The following is a 24,325-nucleotide window of genomic DNA, read 5'->3' on the forward strand; positions in this document are numbered from 1 at the left end:
CCGCTTTCAAGCATGTGGAGACATTCTTCCAAAATCGGCTATCTAATACTACATGTGCTACTTTTCTCCCCTCTTGTGATGTTCCAAACTTGCTTGTCTTCCATTCCTCAGAGCTGAACATGGTCAACAACGATGCCTTCAATTCATGAAGACAAGCAAGAGTTAAATAAGCCNTGGCAAATCTAGTCACACCCGGTCTTATAAGGTCTCTACCTTTAGTAAACTTTTTCAATAAGGAAATCAACATTGATCTCCCATAAATGTAAGTGGTAATTTTTCTTCCCTTCTTAATGGTCAATTCATGGACCTTCAAATTCTTTTCAAAATCTTCGAATATNAAATCAATGCAATGTGNTGCACATGGAGTCCAATACAATTTTTCCCTCTTTTGCATCAACAACTCTCCGGCTGCCTTGAAATTTGCAGCATTATCAGTGACAACTTGCACAACATTTTCTTCTCCAACAAACTCGACAACATCATCCAACATTTTGAAAACTTTATCAGCTGTTTTTGAAATGTCTGAAGTGTCAAGTGAATAAAGAAAAACCGTCCCTCTAGGACTATTCACCAAGAAGTTGCAAATAGAACGTCTTTTTCTATCCGTCCAACCATCAGACATAATTGTACATCCAATTTTCTTCCACTCCTCCTTATATTCCTCAAGATTTGCATTTGTTTTCTTCATAGCTTGTTTCAAGAGTTTCTCTCTAATATCATGATAAGATGGTGGTTTGTATCCAACTCCATACTTACCAATCATTTCACACATCTTTGCAAATGCTGGATTTCTAATTACATTAAAAGGAATGGCACTGGTGTAAAAGAATTCAGCAACTTGAGCATCAACTTCTTCTTTGAATCCTTTTTTCATCATTTGATTTATAGTTGCTTGAACTCCCCCCTTAGTAGTAGTACTAGTAGTAACTTTTTCTTTTCCTTTAAAATCGAATACCTTGTGTCCTCCTTCAAGACTGTCACTTTCTTCCTCGTCTTCACCGATATTTATCTTTCTTTTCTTTAATGAAGCATTCTTAGCTTCTGCAACTATTTTTATCATCAAATTCTTTATTTCATCCGGAACAAAAGCACAAGGTTCAAAATCTTCTCTAGTTCCAGCAAGATGATGCTTAAATCTAAATATGCCTCCACTTACAATCTTTGAGCAATAGTTGCATTTCACCTTTCTTCCATTACCATTAACATCAAATCCATGTTTCCATCCAATATCAGATCGATTTTCCGGAGCATTTTTACTTCTACTTCTAACTGATGAAGATACACTTGGATTAACTTCTCCGGAATTTGATGCGTTTCCCGACATAGTGAGATAAGTTTTTTCACTACAAATATAAAAAATAAAATGTCCAAAAGTTAAAAATATTGTGGAAGCACGGTTTTTTTAACAGTCCAGGGAACAACACTTTATTTGTGAAAAAAATAAAAAGAATGATGCACTGTAGTGTTGTAAAGTGGTGCAATGTTTTAAAAACAAATTACTATTAAAATATATGTTGCAGTGCCCGTAACATCAATTATTAAAAAATTGATATATAAAAAATTATTAACCCCACATAAAATTATCAAAAAATTATTTGTTGCAGTGTTCGTAACATCAATTCAACTTAAAATATATAAAATAATATATGTTGCAGTGGCACGTGAACTCAAAGTACAGTTGCAGTGCCATAAGGCCCGTGACATCAACTCATCTTAAAAATCAATAAAAAAAATACATGTTGCAGTGTGAGTGCCAGTGCCAAAAGTGTTTAAAATATACTTTGTAGTGGTGCCCGTGAACCCAAATTTCAGATTTTAGTGAAAGAGGGTTTGCACTTACAGAACCCAGGATGAGAACGAAGGCGCGACGGAGGCGTGGTCGAACGTTGAGATCGACGGCGCGACGGAGGCTGAGTTCAAACGTCGAGATCGACGACCGGTGGACTGCGAACCTGATGAATGAGGAAGCGACGAATGGCGAGATCGAACGAGATAGAAAGCGAAAGTACGAGAAAGAAGATGAACAGTGAAAACCAAGATGAACAGTGAGTGAATGTTTTAGAAAACCTAATCTAATGCGTCCTTAAAACGTATTTGTTTTCTGTTTTCGAATTTTTTTTCCAAACTCGCACAATCGGAACCAAACTCGCGATTTTAGGCGAGTTTAGCGAGTCAACAACCGAGTCTACCGATCCTACTCTAAAAACGAGTTTGCTTACGAGTTAACTCGAAAGCATAGTCTGAACTCGTAAACTCAACCGAGTTAACGAGTTAACTCGCGTTTTCGATAACCATGCAAGAGACACAAGGGGTAGAGAGACCAAATGTTTTAAATGTGGCGAACGAGGACATTATTCTTCTGAATGTCCCCACAAAAGGTCTACTTATCTCTTAGACCATCAAAGTGAAAATGAGGATTCTTCAAGTGAATCAGATACTTCCATATCTGAGGAAGAAGTCTTACCTTGTGAAGGTGAGTTATTATTGGTTAGACGACTTCTTGGAAGTCAAACCAAAGAACTAGAATAATCCCAAAGGAAGAACCTATTCCGCACACAATGCAAAATTTTTAAAAACACTTGCTCATTAATTGTGGATAGTGGTTCTTCTTGAAATTGTTGTAGTTCTCGAGTGGTGAACAAGTTGGCCTTACATATTATTCCTCATCCCAAGCCTTATAAGCTTCGATGGATAAAAGAGGATGAAAAAATAGTAGTCAACACACAAGTAACCATACCTATATCCATTGGCAAATATGAAGAAAATGTTTTATGTGATGTTGTTCCAATGGATGTTGGGCATGTATTACTTGATAGGCCATGGCAATATGATTGTAACTCCACTCATGATGGCTATACCAATAAATAACTTTCCTCCACAAAGGAAATAAAATCACATTGATTCCTCTTACACGTGAACAAGTGGAAGAGGATGAAATCAAAATAAAAATAAAAATTGAAAAAAAAGAAAAGAAGAAAATAGGTTGGAAAAACAACCTTATCAAGAAAAGAAGAAGGACACAAAGGTATGCATGTTGTTAAGTTCTTCATTAGCAGGTAAAATACCTTGACTATTCTTATTCTCAAAACCATTACTTTGTTTCTTCATTTCATCATGGGAAATGTTCCAAACAAAGTGAAACCAAAAATATATTAAAGGCCAAGATTTCTCATAAAATTTTTGTCAAATGACCTTCATTTTATCTTCTTCTCTTTGCATATCTCTCTTTAGTCAAACTAATTTTTTCTATTTTTTGTAGATATAATTTTGACCCAGGTGGCAAATAACAACCAAAGTTGTGCTTCTTTCTTTCTTCCCGATTTGAGGATAAATCCTTTTTAGAGAGGGAGGGAATTATGACAACCCCTTTAGGGACTTCTCATCTAAAGAAGTATCAGCTTAACACTAAGACTAAGAGGAAATTGAATAAGGACTTGATCTTTTCTTTCTAAGTCTTAGCATGTAGGATACTAATAAAGGGTGGACAGGATGCCTACACATCCTAGGCGAGTTACCAAGCAAGGAGAGCAAGGGAGACAAAAGATGAAGAACCTTCACGGCCAACGACATTGTTGTTTCCACTCAGTGCTAATGAGATAGCTTCTCTTCTTTGCAGCACGCTGTAAATGCTTTCCACATGAAACATGCCAAGCTTCTCCTGCACACCTCCCTTAGATTCCTGCACGTTTATAATATGTAGCTTATGTAGCTTTCCTTACACGTTTCCAAGCTCCTCTTCTCCTATAAAAGAGAGCTTCATCCTTTGTAAAAAGCAACTTGAGTGTAATAGTGAAATGCTGTTGAAATTCAGCCACTTCTCTCGAGTTCACCGCTTGTGCTGTTTTAGCAATTCCTCCTCTCGCTCCCTTCCCCTTTGCAAGGCCATCTGAGTTAGAAAATTCACCACACACACCTCCAAACACTACCAGACATTACATCAAACACCTTACCTGCACTGTTTTCGCCAACCATTTTCTTCATTCCATTACCACTTCTGAATCTGAGGAGTCGTTTCTTCTTGAAGATAGAAGCCACTTCCATCAAGGAGTGATGCCAGCTTGTGGAAAAATGTGTTGTAAAGGACGACTTATACGATTTTGTCTAAAACAGAGTACAATTGTTTCTGAATTTTAAACCTCAAGAGACGCAACAAAAATAAATCAAAGAAGAATGTGGAATAAGATAGGGATGAGGACACCACAATCTAGCAGATTGATAAGTCAAGTGAAGATTCGCCATAAAAATGTTAATCTTTGATAAGAATCAGAGTTCTAATCCAAGATCCAATAAAATCCTCTCTTAAAAAAATGTAAATACATAAAATATGACTTAAAAGTGTCTACATATGTATTTAGTGTCCTTATATATAAGCATAAATGTTTAAGCCACATAAAAAACTCTAAAAGAAAGCCCAAAGACATCAAGCCCAAAAGTTACTTGAAATTTTAAAAAAAGAAACAAATTGTTTACAATTAAAAGAAAATTACACATATTTTTAATTGCCTAAACTATTTTATAATTATGCTCCAAACCATTATCTTCATGTCCCTTGAGTTCCAACCTTTGTGGAGCGTCATGAGCCTTAAGGAGATATGTTCTTCTAATTGTTTGCTCCTTAACCCTGTCATAGGTCCTTTGAATTGCAATGACTATTCCTCAAGTTCTTCTTTTGTAGGATTAAGGAATAATCCTTTATCATTTTATCCTTCTTGAAGTGAATTTGTCCTTAAATCAGTACCTACATAAAATGGAGCCAAGTCATTAATGTTGAAACTAGAACTCACTCCATAATCATTAGGTAGATCAATAATGTAAACATTATCATTAATTCTCTTAAGAACTTGAAAAGGTCTATCTCCTCTAGGTAGGAGCTTAGATTTCCTTTTGGAAGGAAATCTCTCCTTCCTAAGGTGTACCCATACCCAATCTTCAGGCTCAAACTTCACCTTCTTATTCCCTTAGTTAGCTTTAGAAGTCAATTTTTCCATATTCTTTTCAATTTGTGACTTCACTTTCTTATGCAAGTTCCTAACAAAAGTAGCTTTGATAAGACCATCTTCGTTACTCATAAAATCAATATTAGACAAAGGTAACAAATCTAAGGGAGTTAGAGGATTAAAACAATATACCACCTCAAATTGGAACATACAAGTAGTAGAATGAATTACCCTATTATAAGCAAATTCCTCATGAGGTATACATTTTTCCCAAGTTCTCAAGTTTTTATTTACAAAGCATTTAAAGAGTTGAGAAACAATTTAATTTACCACTTGGGTTTGTCCATCCGTTTGAGGATGACACATTATAGAGAAGAGAAGTTTTGTACCTAACTTACCTCACAGTACCTTCAAAAAATGGCTAACAGATTTTACATTTCTATTTGACACAATGCTCATTGGAATTACATGTAGTCTCGCCACTTTCTTGAAAAACAAATTGGCCACATGGTTGATATCATCACTCTTATGGAAAAGGAATAAAGTGAGTAATCTTTGAGAACTTGTCTACCACAACAAAAACATAATATTTTCCTCCTTTGGATAGGGGAAGCCCCAAAACAAAATCCATAGAAATATCGATCCAAGGAGACTTAGGAATAGATAATGACATAAATATTTCATGATCCATGGATTTAGATTTAGCACGCTTACAAGTAATGCATCTATTACAAAAGGAAAACACATCATGTTTCATGTGAGGCCAAAAGAAATGATCATGTAATATTCCAATGTCTTTTGAATCCCAAAATGTTCCATTAACCCCCCTTCATGAGCTTATGAGCTTATTTGACAAATAATTCTCTCATTGACCCTTTATGCACACACAAATTAGTTCCCTTAAAAAGAAAGTCATCTTAAACTCAACAAACTCCAATTGCATCTTCGATTGGGCTTCTAAGATATGTTTGCCGATGAGGGTCCTGCTTCTCTTGCTCAAATCATTATACTTCTTGTAGACACCATAAACACTTTCTTCATAAAATACAAGTCGCCTCATGATAAGTGCTAATTGTTTTTATAAAGTCATGTATCCTGCAAAGACTTCAAACACTTTAAATTTTCAATCTGCAAGACACTCGTCCTCCTTTTGTGTACTCATCCTCCTTGAGCTTGGTAGAGGTTATACCCGCTAAAGGTACTATGATGTCCAAATCAGCCTACTGCGTCAATAATTAATGAATGTAATTAACATATATAGTAAAATGTGTTATCTAAACTATTATTCATGAATCTTTACTTGAATGAGCTTAGGCCTACTGGTTCAAATTTCTGTTAATTTTGAATTATTGAAATTAATCATGAACAATTATGAATAAAAAACTTGTGTAATATTATGTTGACCGATTAGGAATGAGTCAAGTACATATCAACTTAATAATTTGATATCTACTCAACCATATGTAAAAAGGTTATATTTTAAAATAAAATACAAAATTATATATTAAATAATATATTGGATAAACGTTATATTTAATTGAAAATTTTAATAACTCAAATTAAATTATTACATTATACTTGTAGTGAAATGCTTTTATTTTTCCTTTTACTATTTTTTTAACCTTCGTGGTTATTGCAAAAATGTTGTTTTCTTAAGTACATTATTATTACCCTAATTAAGCACACTTACCTTTGGGCATTTTCCAAATGTGATTGGTTTATATTAGAATTTGAACACAGTTTTTGAGTCACAGGATATTCCGTTTAAGCATCGCAACTGTGGTCCCCTTTTCGTAAATAAACGCCAAAATTAAGGGCATTTTCATATCCGCAAGCCACCAAACCCAACCTTTACTTTATCTCGAATCAGAAGATCACTGCCGTTCATCTTCCATCAATGACTAACTGACGGCCAGGATTTCGCGTTTGACTGAGGTACACACTTTGAAGGTGGAATGATTGGGTTTGACCATAGAAATTTGAGAAATTTTTTCATTAACATAAATAAACTGAAGAGACTACCTGGGAAGTTCTGTATTTGAGTAAGAGAGAGAGAATCTAGAGAGAGATAGAGACTGAGAGAGGGTTTTTTTTTTTAACAGGGTTGTGTTGTGTTGGTTTTTCATTTGTTTGTTGGTTTGGTTGCTGGGAAGTGGGGTGTGGGGGAAAGAAAGTTGGGGTTCTCTTTCTTCTAACTTGAAAAAGTTTTGATTTTTTCTTGTGGGGTTTGAGGGATTTAGGGTTTGGATTGGTGGGTTGTGAGTGGAGTCAGCAACCATGAATATGATGCGAAGGTTGAAGAGCATTGCTTCTGGGAGGACTTCTATTTCTTCAGATCCTGTAAGATATGCTTTTTCTTGGGTCAAAAAGTTTTTGTTTTAATTATTATGTTGGTAGGGGAACTGTTTTTGTTTGGTTGCTCGGAAAATGGAAGCCGTTAGGTTTTGAGAGAGAGGTTCATGTTAATTGTTTAAGGATTCTGAGATTTTTTGGAACTATTGAGGATGCTGCTTTGGAAGGTTTCCTATATTTCTTAAAATATTTTGTTTTTATTTTCTTTTAGATTTGTTTGTTGTGATATATCTTTTATTTACCAGTTTTTTTTGTTATTATCTTAGATGTATGTGAATGTTTGCCCCTTTCTTCCGAGTACTGGTGATTGTAGATATTTTCTTTCCTATTTTTTGGAAGATTTAGGTGTTGGGATTAACGAGTTTAATGATCTTACTATATATAGTCTGCATCTGATGCATATCCTCATTTGCCGTTTTTCTATGTAAACATGATCTTGACACAGGTCAGTTACGTGTGCCTAGTAAAAGGGAAGTTTTGCCTTCATTGCAAAATACATAACGTAGATTAAGTGATAAATTGAACTTAAAGATAGGTTACATTACCTGTTAGTGTTTCACCTCGAAGAAGAATTTATTTGGGATGTGTACTAGTTGTTTGTTTACTTAATCTGTTTTTGTTATTAAGCTCTTTAATTAATTATGGTGAAACCTGAATAAGTGGTTGAGTAAAGAAATTTATTTGACTGTGTCATATCAAATGTGGAATGTGAATCTTTTTTCCTCTCTCCACTAACACTCTTGGAATAACTCATGTCTTGAATATTTTAAGTGAAGTGCAAGCTGCTTCTTTTCAGGGAGGGGATTCTAACTCGAAAAGAGCCAAGTTTGAACAAGAAACTGAAGTGAAGCCTGTTGAGAAATCAAATATTGTTGAAACAATCTGCACAGATCAGGATCAGCCTGTTGATGCACCAAAAGAAACTACAGTTGGCATATCTGATGTATCTACAGTAGCTAGAACTGAGAAGTCAGGCTATGATGAGCTTCCCAAAGAATTAAATGAAATGAAAATTAGAGATGAGAAAAGCAAGAACAACAATGACAAGGTATTTAATGCCATTCATCTTTCCTTTATCTTCCAAGTTGTGCTTATTTTGGTCACCTCCGTGTTAATCTATATATGTGATATCTTATCTAGATATTTCCTGTTCATTACAAGTGAATACACAGCAACTTCATCTCATAACTACTTTTATGTTTAACAATTTCATTACAAGTGAATACACAGCAAATTACTTTTGTGTTTAACAATTTCATTTGCCTTTTTAAATGCCATCAGTTGTTGATTTTACTGGAATTGCTGCGTGCAGGATATAGAAGCAACTGTTGTGAGTGGTAATGGAACAGAAACAGGTCAAATAATAACAACTGCTATTGGTGGTCGGGATGGACAACCAAAGCAGGTGATTACTTTATGTTTGTTGCATTTGTACGCTTTATTTGCACTGGTAAATGATATTTAAAAACCTTAACAGTTGTTTGTTACTATATTAACTTATATAATTATATTCTATTGGTTTCAGACAATCTCATACATGGCTGAACGTGTTGTTGGCACTGGTTCTTTTGGTGTCGTTTTTCAGGTATTTATATTGTTTTTGTAGTCATTTTATTATGTAGTTGTCCTCTACTTCATTGTGCTCTTCAGGCTTGTCATTTATTTGTTGGCTTACAGTATTCTTTATTTGTTGTAGGCTAAGTGCCTTGAGACTGGTGAAGCAGTTGCCATAAAGAAAGTGCTGCAAGACAAGAGATATAAGAATAGGGAACTCCAGGTTATGCGCACAGTTGACCATCCAAACGTTGTTAAACTAAAGCACTGCTTCTTTTCAACCACCGACAAAGATGAATTATACCTTAACTTAGTTCAGGAGTATGTACCTGAAACTGTCTACAAAGTTTCAAAACACTATGTTAGGATGCACCAACATATGCCCATGATTTATGTGCAACTGTATACATACCAGGTAAGTTTTGTAATGGAGTTGATAACAGTTTGATCTGTTCTGACTTTTTCTGCAGGATTTCTATGTGTTAATTGCTTTGAGATTTTTGTTTTTGTGTCTATATTGATTTGCCGTGATACTCCCATCTTGTAGATATGCCGTGCATTGAATTATTTACATCAAGTTATCGGTGTTTGTCACCGTGACATCAAACCCCAGAATCTACTGGTTAGTTCATTTCAACAGTTGCTTCTGAGTGATACTTCTTCTGTCCTCTTTTATGTTTTAAAAGTTTCCTTTATTTCTGCCATATCTTTGTTACATCAAAGGTCTATCCTTTGGACTTTCCAGATTATTCTGATGTATGGATTGCTCAACTTCATTAACTTTTTTGGGGGAGCGGGTGGTAAACAATTTTTGAGATGTAGATAATGTATTTTTAGAAGGAGAACAACTGCCTGCAAACGAAACAGTGTTGCATGCTTGTTTTACATGTGATGTGATTCATACTTCTTAAAACTTGTCTTGACATGTGATTCATATGATAGGTAAATCCGCAGACACATCAGTTAAAGATATGTGATTTTGGGAGTGCAAAGATGTTGGTAAGTTTCTTTACTTTCTGACTTCGAGCTTTTGATGCTATACACCCCGGGTTTATGACACTATTTCTTTTTCAGGTGCCTGGTGAGCCCAACATATCATACATTTGCTCTCGATATTATAGAGCTCCTGAACTTATATTTGGGGCAACTGAATACACTACCGCCATTGATATGTGGTCTGTTGGTTGTGTTTTAGCTGAGCTACTTCTAGGACAGGTGAGCATATGCATGACTATGTTATTTTTCTTCTCTCACACTTGATGGACTTCCTGTGGATTTGGTCCATTACAGAATACAATGGGATCATTTGATTCGTGTAAAGATGTTGGAAAAGGCCTTTTTGTTATTTCTCTCACATGTTGAGGAGCTTTTATAACAGTTGTCAAGATTTTAAATTTCCATAAGTTTGTTTATTTTGAGAATTTTTCCAATTAAACTGATCTATGTTGTATTATTTGCAGCCATTGTTTCCTGGTGAAAGTGGGGTTGATCAGTTAGTAGAGATAATCAAGGTACATTTTCTTTTGCTCTTTGGTATCTGGGCCCCTTGTTTCGCCTTATGAGCTTACTTTTCAAAGTTGCAGTCTGTCTATTTCTTTCTTTAATCTCACCTTTTATTTTATACTTCAATAGATCTTGGGAACTCCAACCAGAGAAGAAATAAGGTGCATGAATCCCAACTACAATGAATTTAAGTTTCCTCAGATTAAAGCTCATCCATGGCACAAGGTTAGCAATTTTTTCTCCGCTGCTGCCTGCTAAAGTACAATGTAATCCATAAATGATGAGTACTTCCATTCAAACCTGACTGAGAAATGCTTGCAGGTTTTTCACAAGAGAATGCCACCTGAAGCTGTGGATCTGGTGTCAAGGCTGCTTCAGTATTCTCCAAATCTACGTTGCACTGCTGTAAGTTGATTTGTTTTGAAAAATGTTACCTACTGTATCTAGATTACATAATGTGTATTCAATCACACTACATTTTTATGCTTACACTAAAAGAAAGATGGACCATTCCTACATGTGATAGTAATTGTTTATGATTTAGATTGTCCATTACCTACACAAGTATATATAGTTGGGAGAAAATATTTAACACTGCGGTTAATCTTTGTGTCCTAATGGTTTCTTTTTACAGTTGGCTGCTTGTGCACATCCATTTTTTGATGAACTGCGGGATCCAAATGCATGCTTGCCAAATGGGCGACCCCTACCTCCTTTGTTCAACTTCACATCTCATGGTAATATAGTTGTTAACTTTTCAATTCTGGTTACGTGGTAGATTTAATGTGTATGGCTGCTAATGTAAGAAAACAATGCAGAACTGGCAAATGCACCTGAAGACTTGCGGCGCCGCCTCATTCCTGAACATGCAAGGAGTTGAATCAACCTTAAAGATTAAACATATCTGGGGCATTGTAAATGTGTTTTGAATGAATAGAGAGATACCCTCACCGGCATCACAACCAGGTCTGTTCTTCAGCCTCTTCTGCACAAGTCACAACTATGACTACTACACAAGTGAGAAACATGAACAAAACCTTGAAAGTTTTATCAAGGAACATGTATAAAAGACCTGCAGGTGACTCAAAATGGATAAAATGTCACTGCCTGGTTTACAGGGTAGCAACCCTTTTTAAGTAGTTTATAATTTGGTGCCTCTGTTGTGAAAGATAATGATTTCTAACTGTTCTGTAATCATGTTTCCATATAGTTCAAGTTCGTTTATTACTTTATTCCTTGAAGTGGACTAAGTGGAATCCTCAATTGAAAAGGCTCAGCTTTTCCACTACCCTTTATTCTATATTTTTCTTCCTTTACTAGTTTAAGACAAAAAAGAGGCATTTCCTTTTCGCATAATGCTCAATAACTAAAATTTCTGATTCCAAATAGCATGAAGCTTTCTAGTTAAAATTACCATGATATGAAACAACATGATATTATGCAATAAGATGCAGGGACAACTGGCGATGTGATGAATTTAACTGCATATTATTATATTATGCAAACAAGCTGTGTGCTAAATGAATGATGCTGATAGTTAAGGCTCATTATTGCATCAGCCAGCCCATTACTCAGCAATGAAAGGTTTCTTCAATGTTGTTCAGTGGTTAATGTCATGAAATAAGTTGAATTGTCCATATCTACCCTGCCTACCTTTACCAGCTCTAATTGAAATTATTGAAAACAATGTCCATAGTGGAATGAAAAAAAATGTGACAGTGTTCTTTCCCCAATAATTCAATTGTCAGTGATAAGATGCATAACTTCTAAATGTTGAACGTGGTAGGGTTCTTCTTAAGTTAGTGATGAAAATTAAAGGACAATAATTATGATGGTGCTCAGATGGAATCAGGAAAATGATGGACCCCCATTATAGTTGCTTTCTTCAGTACCTTCTCAGAATCAAACCTGGGACTACAATGCAGTAGTGCACTGTTCTACCACTAAACCTGTTGTACTGTGTTTCACAATATTTTTTTTACAATATTTTAATACTATTTATGTGTTATTATGTGATTAGTTTATGTTAGTGTTTATAATTATTATTATTGATTGTGAAGTAATTTTGAATCAATCACATAATACATAAATAAAGTGATGTTAAAATGTTATAAAAAAATTGTTATTAAAGTATCATTATTTTTTTGTTCTTTGAGAAAACTATCAATTCTATTAGTAAAACAATATTCTTTTATTAAATCATAGGCATCACAAATGTTGAGGGAATATTAATTAACAAGATTCCTGATACATCAGACACTGCCACATTAAAATAGATAGTCATGTGCTGATAATCTAATACATTTAACAATTTTATAAATCAAATAATACTAAAATAGATAGTTATTTTCTTATTTAAAATTAAAATGATGATTACATGGTTTAATAATTTATTCTGAGATTGAGTTAACATATTTAATCATAAAAGTTTGAACTTTTAAGAGACATGGTATAGCTTTTGGAAGACTTATTTGAAGACGAAGTTCCTATCAAAGTTGATTAATGGCACATGTATTTTAATATTATAAACTTTTTAGAAGAAAAAAAAAAGAAACTTATGAACCTAGAACAACTCAATTGACCTAGGAAATTGTATATCAATGTGGTTGTTCAACAGTAAATTGGTCATCCTTGGCCATCATAAATAAGAACAGGGCCTTCAAGATGGTTCTCAATACGCATGTTAAATACACACAAATATTAAACATTAATTTTATTGAATTAAATCATTTTTAGGATATTTTTATACTTTTGTTTGTTGTTTATGTTTTGTCATGTGAAATGTTTAATTATTAATCTCGCTTAGTTTATGTAACATAAAAAACTAATTATTTTTTTTCTAATATTTTTTAGTTTTGTTTCATTTTAAAAAAAATCATATTTTGGTTACATAATTTTTTTATTCTCTCTCAACAATTGTTTAATAATTACCAAGTGCTTCTATCTCCAATGTACTCTCTCTAAACATTTGAAAAAATATCGATGTTATAGCTTTCATAAAATTACAAGTATACGTAAAATTATACTGTTTTCCATAAGTACTTGGTATTTTTTTCAATTATTATTTGCTACTCTATTTTAATATTTATGTAATCATAATTCGTTTTTGAAATTTAACATAGAAAGAAAGAAAACATATCTCTTTGACATTAAGTTTTACTAATATCACATTTTTGTGATTTTTATTTTTATAAAAAAGAATTACTTAATATTTGGAATTGTTTTAGAAAGTTTGACGTTGCTTATTTAGGATGCTCGTTTGATTCGGTACACATTTGGAGAGCGTTGGAAAGTCCCACATCACCCATACCAGAGATAAAGGATATATAACTGTATATCCATATCCACTTTTTACTATTCTAAATATCAATTAAATTATTTTCATAAGAAAATAAAAACCACAACAAGAAAATCATGATAGTATCTAGATATACAATATTAAAATAACATATTATCATTTTTTTTAGGATGTCAAATATTTTGAAAAATATAACAATTGTATAAATATCAAATTAGAGTATCAAATAACAATTAAAAAGTTTTAAAGAATTATATAAATACACAACTAAAATCTCATAATGACAAAAAAATCATGACATCATCTTTAGCTAAAATCTTAAGAGTAAGGCATTTGTAAATTTTTCTGTCAGCCAACCTTTTCATTTTACGCCATTTAATACTTTAAACTCATACTTAAATTCTTGCAAATACCGTCATAGTGATGAAACAAAAAACCATGACACATAAAAAATGAAGAAAAGCATAATTTTTAATATTTAGTAAACAAAAAAGAAAAAGGAAAAAAGAGAGAACTCAGATCTGCATATAATTCATCTATGTTTTTGAGATGTGAGAGATCGACCCATCAATCAAATGCATCTTTCATCATAGCTCTCAACGTAATGCACCAGCCGGGAATCGAACCCGGGTCTGTACCGTGGCAGGGTACTATTCTACCACTAGACCACTGGTGCTTCATTATATTTGATAGCAAAAGTAATATAATTTCTAAATGTTAAATTGTTGTTAATTTTTTTTTCCCTAATGATATATACAATTAACCCCATTAATAAAATTTTCAGATATTACATGAACGATAAAAGGTATCAAAGTAATTGTTTATGTTTGATTATGCTTTGAGATGAGATTAATGTTTAAATTCTGATGCAACTAAAGTTGCCAAAAAGTTTAATTCAAATAACATGAGAGATCAAATGGAATTGTGAAAACGATGATTCAAAATTGGTTGGATTAATTTGACCTTATTCGAGTGAATCCATAAATTTATGATTTTCTTGTTCATATTTTGATATTCCCACCGCCTTAGCTTTTGATAAAGTATATGTATACGTAAAGTACAAGAAAACAAACATGTGTTGAATGAACCCTTGTTTACGTAATCATGTTCTGAAACATACCTAGTCAAAAGCTTGCAAAATTTTGAATTTGTCTCACCCTTAACGCGCTTTCTTAACGCTCTTTCACCAACCTTTTCAACTATAACAATCTTGCTTTTACTCCATCTCTCTATAAATTTTGCGTCCTATGTTTCAATAATATTATATCTAAGTACGTGGAACCCCAATGGACCCCATATATCCAAAAAAATACACGTTTCCACCACGTGGAACTTCAACCTATTTTTCTTCGGGAGAAAGATATTTTGACATTAATTTGTTGACACCATTTTGACACTGCACACGTGTCAAAACATGGTTGGATGATTTTAAATTAAAAAAAATACTTTGGTTTTTTTCTTCCAAATATGTCCTTGTCTCAGTTTTTTAAATTTGAAATCGTCCAATCACATTTTGACATGTGTGCAATGTCAAAATAATGTCAAAAATTGGTGTCAAAATATCATTTTCCTTTTCTTCGAGTAATAATTAGAATCGATTAAATCATTTTCTACTACACAACATCTTTTAACCACGAAAAAAGTGCGATAAATGATACATTACATATCTAACGCGCGTTATAGTGTATATTACGAGGGAGGGAAGAAAACTTTCAAAAAATTAAATTTATAACATATTTAGAAACAAATCTAGATTGATAATCTTTCTCACAATTGAAAACGATATTCGACCGTTATACAAATAATGGTATCAATAATTATAATAAATAAAAAAATGTAAATTAATTTCTAAACAACGTTGCGGTTCTACCAAAATGGGACACCAACTACAACTTCCTTGGTCTTGTCGCCGACCTTGATTCGATCACCGCAACCCATTCTGGTCACCGCCTGTTCCACGGCGGGCTTAAGACATTTCTTCACCGGTGTCGACGGCGGCGGCGGAGGTGCCACTCTCACAGAAAAGTGAATGACACCGTTTCTCTTTCCTTCCCAGTCCCTCAACCCGTAACTCAACTGTTGCAACTGATTTTCCGGGCCGGCGCCGCCGCCGAGGAAGTCTGAGGCAGCGATTCTGGCCACCCCAAGTGGGCGAAAACTCTTGAGTTTGCTGCATTGGACCTCGAATGTGATCGATCTTGCATGCACGGGCATTTCCAGCAGGAACTTGTCGTTCCACGAGAGGAAGTTGGTGCCATCGTCTTTGGCCGTTCTGGTAGTGCAGCAGCTCAACGACTCCGCCCGAACGACGACGTATGCATCTTCCGTTACGCGAATGTTTTCGCCGGAAATAACGGTGATTTCTAGCTTACGTGATCTCACTGTCATGTTTATGTTTTAAGGTTTGTAAAAGATGATAAAAAAAGAATGAAGTAATGTAAATATTCAGTTCTGAAAATCTGTATGTTTTGCTGTTGGGTTTTTTCTGAGGTGATTATTTATAGAATTGGTTTGGATTATGGGAACGGAGAAAGAAAGAGCGAAATTGGTTTGCGGTTTCAGTGTTTAACTTGTCGTTTTTGACTTTTGACTTTGACTTTCTTCTTTACTCTAATAACGTGTTTGTGAGAAGCACTTGAACGTATATTCAATGATGTAATACGAAGGTTGTAGGAAATAAATACTGAACAACGTATAATCAGACAGCAACGTTGTTAAATTTGCTGAAGGTAAACTTATGCTCATTTTTTAAGTGGTCTTTTAATTTAAATTAATAACAACTATAAGAAATTCTATTTTCAGGCACATGGTAATTAGTTTATATCTGTGTGTTTTCTTGAAGATTGCAGAGAAACTTTTAGGTGGAGCCATCCACCCAACTTGACATTAAAAAATTTTGAGTCTTTTAACAACGTTCAAATTATTAGAAAATTTTGAGTGCAAATCTAAATTTCACGTTTATTATTACGTACAAGAAAGTTAAGTATTATATGTGACATCCATTTATATGCCAAACTTATATAATAAAAATGTCATCATTCCAATAAGGAGAACAGTCAGAGTAAAATGGTAGTTCAGATATTGATGTTACAGTCATCCAAAATATAGAGAGAATTAAAACGAAAAGAAACCAAAGTACAAGTTTTCTAAGGTTTCCCAAAATATAAGATTACTAACCATTAAAAAGACCTAAAGAGTGTTCTTCGAAATAACAATCTATAGAAATATGAACTAATAGACGTCCTAAGTACTAGGTGTTGGATCTTCCTCAGCCTCCAACGCTTGCTCCAAGGGTACCTCATCACCTACTGCTCACATCCAAAGGATTGGATGATCATCGCAAGGGGGAAGGCAAACACATACAAACATACATGTGCAAGGATGAGCTAGGTCTCAAACAAACATACAAATCATGGCAAATTATTCTAGCATTATCGAGAACATCCATTTACATACAAGCATATAAGCCATCATGAACATAAGCACTTATCTCATAAAGTCAATTAAAACAATCATCCTATCATGTAAAGACTCTTAGACACGTCCGGACATAGAATGAATGTAGAGCTGGGGCGGGTTGTGTACTTGTGATGGCCCCTACTGCTTTGCAAAGCCATTGCCGATGGGTTCCTATTGGAATTATTTTATTCTCTGTTCATATCTGTGCATTTATATTCATATATTTTTATACTTATATTCCTTTTTTATATTGCTCTGAACAATTATATATATCAATTGTACTCTCTCCTTATAATTGAATAAGAAATACAATATTTCATTCTTTTTTCTTTTCTAACAGTTCCACCCGACCATACACAAGGCAAGTCCGTTACCGCAGTATAGACCTCTAGTGATAGCGTCTACCCTAGGACCTCCCACTACTCTCACCACACGCGTCAATCCTCTCTAAGTGAGAATGAAAGACCGTTGGAGTGTTAGGGATAACCCCCCATATGGAAGCCTCTCACCATTCATTCAATACACTAACTGATCTCACCGAGAGACCGTAATTCCATAACCAAATCCAACCACTTTAATCAAATGATATACCTCTTGAATCAATAATGTACTATACATTAACTCATCAAACGCAAGGTTTTTCCACACCATATAAAAAGTTTCGACTTCATATAAAATACCAAAACAAGACATAAAAATATTCAACTTTTATTATTTATTTTATGTACCTAATAACCCCTCAATCCCTTAAATTAAATCATAAACATTCGCTAGTGCCCTAAGTTAATCCTATGATACAATCATTATTTGATACCCAACCTATTTCTACATTATATAAAATTCCAAGTGCAATTTAGTATTACAATAAATCATTCATCAAAACAATAGACATCTTACATATATCCAACATATACATATTCATTCATTAGTTACAAGCACAACAGAGTATCACATAGATTTTCCAGTTTAAATAGTTCAAGTTATTAAAATAGAATACAAACATGCACTTCTATCATTCGAACACATGAATCATATCATATCATTGCACAAGAATCATGTAATATGACACCTACATTTATCTCTGATTTCATATAAAAGTGATACCCTTTTTCTTTTTCAACTATTAACCACATAAGTAGAATCCAAAAATTCATCAAATTTTTATAAATATAATACGAAACCTGATACCAAAGCAATTTAAATTTCAACCAAGCTCAAAACATAATATTATATCATTCATTCAAATATATATATATATATATATATATATATATATATAATGTACTAGTATTATAAAACTGGAATGTACTCTTACTGTAACACATAATATAATATACTACTTATCACACTTTACCAAACCGTGGCCCCTCTCAACGTGCATACATATATAAATAGGAAAACCCCTTCTCTGTATACTAAAATTTTTAAGATATAACTTTTCTTTTTCCAACGTCGAAACTCCAATCAATAATTAGATATGTATATACTATTATAAGTGTTTTTATATATATAACCGTGTTATAATAATAATAATAATAATAATATATTATAATATATTAGATTACAGAAGAACTTGAATTCACTTAGATAATATATTATAATATATATAAAACCTTATATTCCAGAAGAAGTTGAATTCACATGTATAATATATTATAATATATAAAATCTTAGGTGCAGAAGTTGAATTCTGGTCATTCCCATACTGTTTCTTTCTTCTATTATCCAATACTCTCTCTTTCTCTTTTCTCATGACACCCCCCTCTCAACCAATTTAATTACAACAACAAAGTTTCTCTCAATTTATTTTCAAACAATAATTAACATATTCACAGTCAGTCATTATAAAATATGCAACTCAACCAGTTCAACAATTAATTACATAACTAAAACAACATATAAGTACCAAGGGAAACACAGTTAAACGACATACAATCACTCAATAAATTTTATCTAGCTCCCCTTACCTGGAAAGTTTCACAGTTTAACTTGACAGGAACGCTCTAAACAATGCTCCTCACAACAAATTTCAAAGACACCCTATAAATCACCCAATGATGATAGAATTAGCTTTTTAGGCTAGAAATTACCACAAATTTGAAATAGAATGCTTCTAGTGGCATGCATTCAGTAAAATAACATGCCCTAGGTTTTAGAAACAGCGGAGAAAAGGGGAAAACCACTTACCGGCTACGGAACGTAAAACCAATCGGATGGTTTGGAAGCTCTCTACGGGACGGTCGCAGGGGTACCACCAAACAGAGCATGCACCGAGTCAGTGGAATGGAAGGCTAGAGAGAAAGCAGAGCTAGGAGAAGAAGAAACTGTTTAGAGAGAGAATGTTTTCAGGGAAATGGCTTCAGCTTTGGCAGGGGCCCAACAACAATATTAGAAACAAAATTTTCTTTTTAATAAAAAGCCCCTCTCTTTATTTTTATTTTAGCTTTCATCTCTTTCTTTTAATATATACATATACTATATTTTACTTATATATATACAGGTTCTTACATTATATAAATATATGAATTTCCTTTCTTAATAAGTTATGTTAATATGTTACATAGATAAAAATAATCAAAAAGTTTACAGATTGACGTTGGTTAGTAATTTTCTTTTTTTAAAAAAATCTATTTGAGACATTTTTTTAAAAGTTAGAATACAATTAATTTTTTTTTTAAAAATGAAAATCAAATTCTCTCACCAAAGTGAATAGCAAGTAATTAAGACATAACTAAATTCTATAAATATGTTAACAAAGATCCAATTCCTATATCAACATAGAATAAACTGTAAGGAGAAATAAAACTTACTTCGATAGTTTGCATGTTTCAGAAGATTATAATCTCATCGATAATCTTTATGTTTTAGAAGATTGACTTTCAATTATGAAAATTTTTACTTTTTAAAAAGATATTAATGGTAGAGGCAAAAGATGCAGGAATTGAATGAATTTTCATGAAAGATTAGTCTCATAACGTATATTCATAAAAAAGACCATACATTTAGAAGAGAAGTTATTAACTTTAACGGTTGAATTATAATTATATAGTATCTTAATTATGTACGTGAAATTTTAGAAAACATATATGAAATATTTTCTTTTAAATTTTACATAAGTTTAAAATTATCTATATATATTTGGTTTATCTTTTAAGAAATAATATCTTAAAGTAGAAGTATTTACGTAATTAGTTAGAAAATAATATTTCCAAGCTGAAATGAAACTTGTCAAGGTCATGGACACCAAATTCTTTTTTTCTCTAATTTTCTGAGTTAGTTTTCAAGGATCATGAAATGATAGAAGTTTTAGATTCCAGAACGTAATAATTTATATTAACATATTTGATGTTAGGAAAATTGATATGGTATTTAAAGATGAAAATGGTTTTGATTGAAGATGTACTTGTTATCTGATTTATAATATAAAATTGTGATTAATTAACTATTGGATACCTATTTAAAAAACATCATATTGTCTTTTAAAATATAAGAGTATTCATAAACACCCAGAAATATTTAAAAGGAATTATTTATGATTTTTTAAAATAAAATCTAAAATAAGATTATAAAATAATATAAAATATAATGTAAGTTATATTGAATATAAATTAAATTTTAATTTTAATTAATATTAACCTAATAACATATAAATTAAAATTTAATTTAATTTTTTATAAATAATAAATATTCACACATGAATAATATAAATAATATGATATATCCATTGATATTAAATTCTGTTATTTGCGAATACCTTGTAATGAATTTTATTTATAGATATAACGAGATATAAATATTTTTGTCATTTCTAATTATTTTATATAAAAATGATAACTACCTTAGATTTTTAGAGTGAACTATTTCGTTACATTTAATGATTTTATATCCAATCGATAACTTAAATATATTTTTAAGAATAAAACATTAAAAGATGCTTCTACTACAAAATAAAAGATTAATTTTAACCATATATTATATGAGTTGGGAAAGTAGTGGTACTTTTAACATATGAATAAATGGAGTATTTAGGAAATATAAGACAAAATTAATATATGTGTTTACGTTAATAATATTTTTTATAAAGAAAAATATTATTTAATTATTTTTATGATATAAATATTATGAACATTTGACTCCTTGCACCATTGCATGGTTTGGAAATATGCGTGTATGGACTTTGACCTTAAATCTCGCATCGTGGCCATTGCGTGTGCCTAGGAGCTGGGGAAACTTTCCATAACATTTCTAATAATATCGTATTAATCAAGTTTAACTTATTATTAAAGGGATTTTCTTCTACTTTTGTATATACTTTTTTTTTTTAACAATCTAATCTTTCTTTAACTTTTTTCTCTCTTCTTGAATATAGCTGACATGATTTTGTATCAGGATTATAAAATTCATATAATTATTTTCCAATAATTAGATTAATTCAGTGTTTACTCACAATAAATTAAATTTAGTACTAGATTATGGGAAATATAATAGTACTAAATTCATAAAATTTTCAGTAAAATATAAAATATAATAATTCAAGACATCAAATATTAATATTAAATAACATATAAGAATAATTCAACACTAAATTTGTTAATACAATAGTACCAAATTCATAGAATTTTAAATAAATATAAAAACTATATAACACGAAATATTGTGAAATGATAATATATGACAATTCTTAATATTTTAAGTGAAATATTGAATTTAAAAATTCATTTTATATTGTATTATAGATTTTACACTAAATTAAACCTCTTTTATATTACTCTTGTAAAATTGTGACTAACCTATCTTATGAAGTCTCTAGTCCATATTCAAATTCAGTATTTAATTAGCATTTAAAAAAAATATAAGAGTTTGCTATTATTATTATTATTATTATTATATCAATAAAATAATATTAAATTTCATAGTCTACTCATTTATTGGTTGGTACGGAAAAATTCTAGTGTGCAAAAAGGCATGATTAAGGGAGGAATCACTTGCAGGCCGGTGCCGACAACTAATTAACAAAATTATTTTACTTTAACACCTCTGAAAATATAAAATTTGCACTTTTTTAAAATTTAGTTTAAAATTAATTCTTTTAATATCTTAATTACGGTGATATTTTGAATCAAAAGAATGTAAAATTATTTTTGAAAAGTAGTCGATTAGTAAATTTAATCTGTTTTACACAAGTAATAAAAAAAGGCAATGAATTGGATATGAACATGTCTAATTCATTATTCGATCCAAAAAAAAAAAGCTTTTAACTTTTACCTCTTTTGTTATATATAGTATATTTGTTTAAAAAATATTTATGAATTTTTTTTAAACATGTAGATATTCATAAATACACATAAATATTAAAAAGTATAATTTATAAATTTTAAAATAAAATCTAAACCAATTTCTAAAAATATAAAATATAATATAAATTAAATTTTTATTTTTATTAAATTTAACCAACAATATTAAAATAAATTTTAATTTTAATTAAATTTAATTCAACAAAATATAAATTAAATTTTAATTTTAATTTTTTTAATAATAACACACTCAATTTATTTATCCACTTTCTGACATGAATATTTTTTTTTTATATTTTAAATATGAATCCGTAGCAAGTCAACATGGTAAGGAAGAAGAGAATGATATAAAGTGTTGACTAGCATGAGTAACTTGTTTTACAAGTTGTATAACAATCGCGTTGACACTTTCAACTCCTATTTCTTGTCCGAAGTACGTTTAACTGTTACATCACAATCAGCCATGCAGCTCCATGAAAACAGAAACTTTACTTAAAAAAAATTAAAAACACACAATATATATATTTAACAAGTATGAAATTTATATTTATTTAAATATTACAAATTTATATTACCTTTACTCTATGCGAGATTTTTAATATAAATATATATATATATATATATATATATATATATATATATGTGTGTGTGTATAGACTAGGTATTAAAAAGTGGTTTTTAACCAATTATGGGTGGAACAAAATGTCACATGTATCTGATACCATATTAAAAAATTATATTTAAATCTAACTAAATTCCATAAAATCGGTTTGTAAAATGAGATTTGCATCTTAGTTATATATTATAATTTGGTCTTATTTCTATTCGATATGAGACTTACAACACTAGATGAATAATACTATTAAAAATATGAATTTTAAATGTAATTAATCTTTAAAAAAACCAATTTGTATATTAAGATTTACATTCATATATTTAGAATACATTTGTTTTTTCATAAATCAACGTGGATCTTCAACAAAATTCAATCTCGTACCAAGGTTTTCATAACATATAATTATGATGTCTGACATTACCCGAGCTTAAGCCCACAGTATAACAAAATAGTTAGAGCTATGTAGTAGGAATTGTAATTAACATGAACATCACATTTATATTCTTCAACATGTCTGACATCTAAAATATACAAATCTATATATTACATCATTATTAATTATTTAAATTTACGGTCAAGATTTAGGTATTCAAAATCATCTATAAATAACAATAATCAAATATAACAATTTAAGTATATTGTCACTTAACATAAAAATAAATCTAATAAATTTATGTAACATCGAAAATGTGAAAAAGAAACTATGTAAAACATTTGATTCCTTTCTTGATCATCATTATTGGAAACAAATACTTTAGTTAAAAATAAATTAAAATTTTAAACAAATCGCATTAATTATAAAATATATGGAATGAGATTAAATAAACATGCCCAATAAAATAATAGATATATATATGAATAATTTAAATATTTGTAATTATTAAAGATCTATTCCTTATTTTTATAATTATAATAATAACTTAAAGAATAAATATCTATTGACATTTTATTAGAGCTATATCAAATACATGTTAGTGATCCATAAAAATGATTTTTAAATTGTAGATTTCCCTAATAAGTGTGGTAGTAGTGTGAGATGTCGGGAATCGGGATACACTATTTAAGAAATGTGTCCAAACTTGGTAGAGTAATAAATTTTGTATAACTAATTATGATTATCTAAGTGTAATTATGATTATTTAAGCGTGTTGTGCTTTGGGTTGTTGTTATAAGAAGAGACCGTATTTGCAATATTAGCAGAACCTGTTACGTGTTATAATAGGTTCTGCGAATACGAAGAAGAAGGAAAACACGGAAAATGATGAGTTTGTTTCGGTGTTTTTCTGTGACGCGTGTGAATTTTTTGCTTTGA

The 24,325-nt window shown here is 31.2% G+C and overlaps 2 protein-coding genes, 1 long non-coding RNA gene and 1 other non-coding gene across 4 annotated transcripts; 1 reads left to right on the forward strand and 3 right to left on the reverse strand.

Moving 5' to 3' along the window:
- Nucleotides 1-7,015: 7,015 nt before the first annotated feature.
- Nucleotides 7,016-11,634, forward strand: LOC106774155 (shaggy-related protein kinase theta). The gene is made up of 13 exons (XM_014661034.2): nucleotides 7,016-7,277; nucleotides 8,086-8,337; nucleotides 8,602-8,694; nucleotides 8,815-8,874; nucleotides 8,986-9,258; nucleotides 9,391-9,465; nucleotides 9,786-9,842; nucleotides 9,918-10,058; nucleotides 10,304-10,354; nucleotides 10,476-10,571; nucleotides 10,668-10,751; nucleotides 10,981-11,083; nucleotides 11,165-11,634. The coding sequence occupies exons 1-13, from the start codon at nucleotides 7,215-7,217 to the stop codon at nucleotides 11,224-11,226; spliced, it is 1,410 nt and encodes a 469-aa protein (XP_014516520.1). The 5' UTR covers nucleotides 7,016-7,214; the 3' UTR covers nucleotides 11,227-11,634.
- A 2,615-nt stretch (nucleotides 11,635-14,249) lies between these two features.
- TRNAG-GCC lies at nucleotides 14,250-14,320 on the reverse strand. The gene has a single exon. It is a non-coding gene; the product is annotated as a tRNA-Gly (tRNA).
- A 1,074-nt stretch (nucleotides 14,321-15,394) lies between these two features.
- Nucleotides 15,395-16,146, reverse strand: LOC106773887 (BON1-associated protein 2-like). Its single transcript, XM_014660649.2, has one exon. The coding sequence runs from the start codon at nucleotides 16,030-16,032 to the stop codon at nucleotides 15,511-15,513; it is 522 nt and encodes a 173-aa protein (XP_014516135.1). The 5' UTR covers nucleotides 16,033-16,146; the 3' UTR covers nucleotides 15,395-15,510.
- A 537-nt stretch (nucleotides 16,147-16,683) lies between these two features.
- Nucleotides 16,684-19,445, reverse strand: LOC106773988. Its single transcript, XR_001376697.2, has 3 exons — nucleotides 19,291-19,445; nucleotides 19,071-19,143; nucleotides 16,684-16,952 (listed from the first exon to the last, which is right to left on the reverse strand). It is a non-coding gene; the product is annotated as an uncharacterized LOC106773988 (long non-coding RNA).
- Nucleotides 19,446-24,325: the final 4,880 nt, after the last annotated feature.

Source organism: Vigna radiata, chromosome 9 (genome assembly GCF_000741045.1).
Source record: "Vigna radiata var. radiata cultivar VC1973A chromosome 9, Vradiata_ver6, whole genome shotgun sequence".
NCBI lineage: Eukaryota > Viridiplantae > Streptophyta > Magnoliopsida > Fabales > Fabaceae > Vigna > Vigna radiata.

What these genes read in the sequence shown, in the direction of transcription:
- LOC106773887 (XM_014660649.2), bottom strand. Translation starts at nt 16,032, where the DNA reads ATGACAGTGAGATCACGTAAGCTAGAAATCACCGTTATTTCCGGCGAA.
- LOC106774155 (XM_014661034.2), top strand. Translation starts at nt 7,215, where the DNA reads ATGAATATGATGCGAAGGTTGAAGAGCATTGCTTCTGGGAGGACTTCT. An exon ending in TCAAACCCCAGAATCTACTG is followed by an intron (nt 9,466 to 9,785) that starts GTTAGTTCATTT and finishes TTCATATGATAG; the next exon opens with GTAAATCCGCAGACACATCA. An exon ending in AGTTAGTAGAGATAATCAAG is followed by an intron (nt 10,355 to 10,475) that starts GTACATTTTCTT and finishes ATACTTCAATAG; the next exon opens with ATCTTGGGAACTCCAACCAG.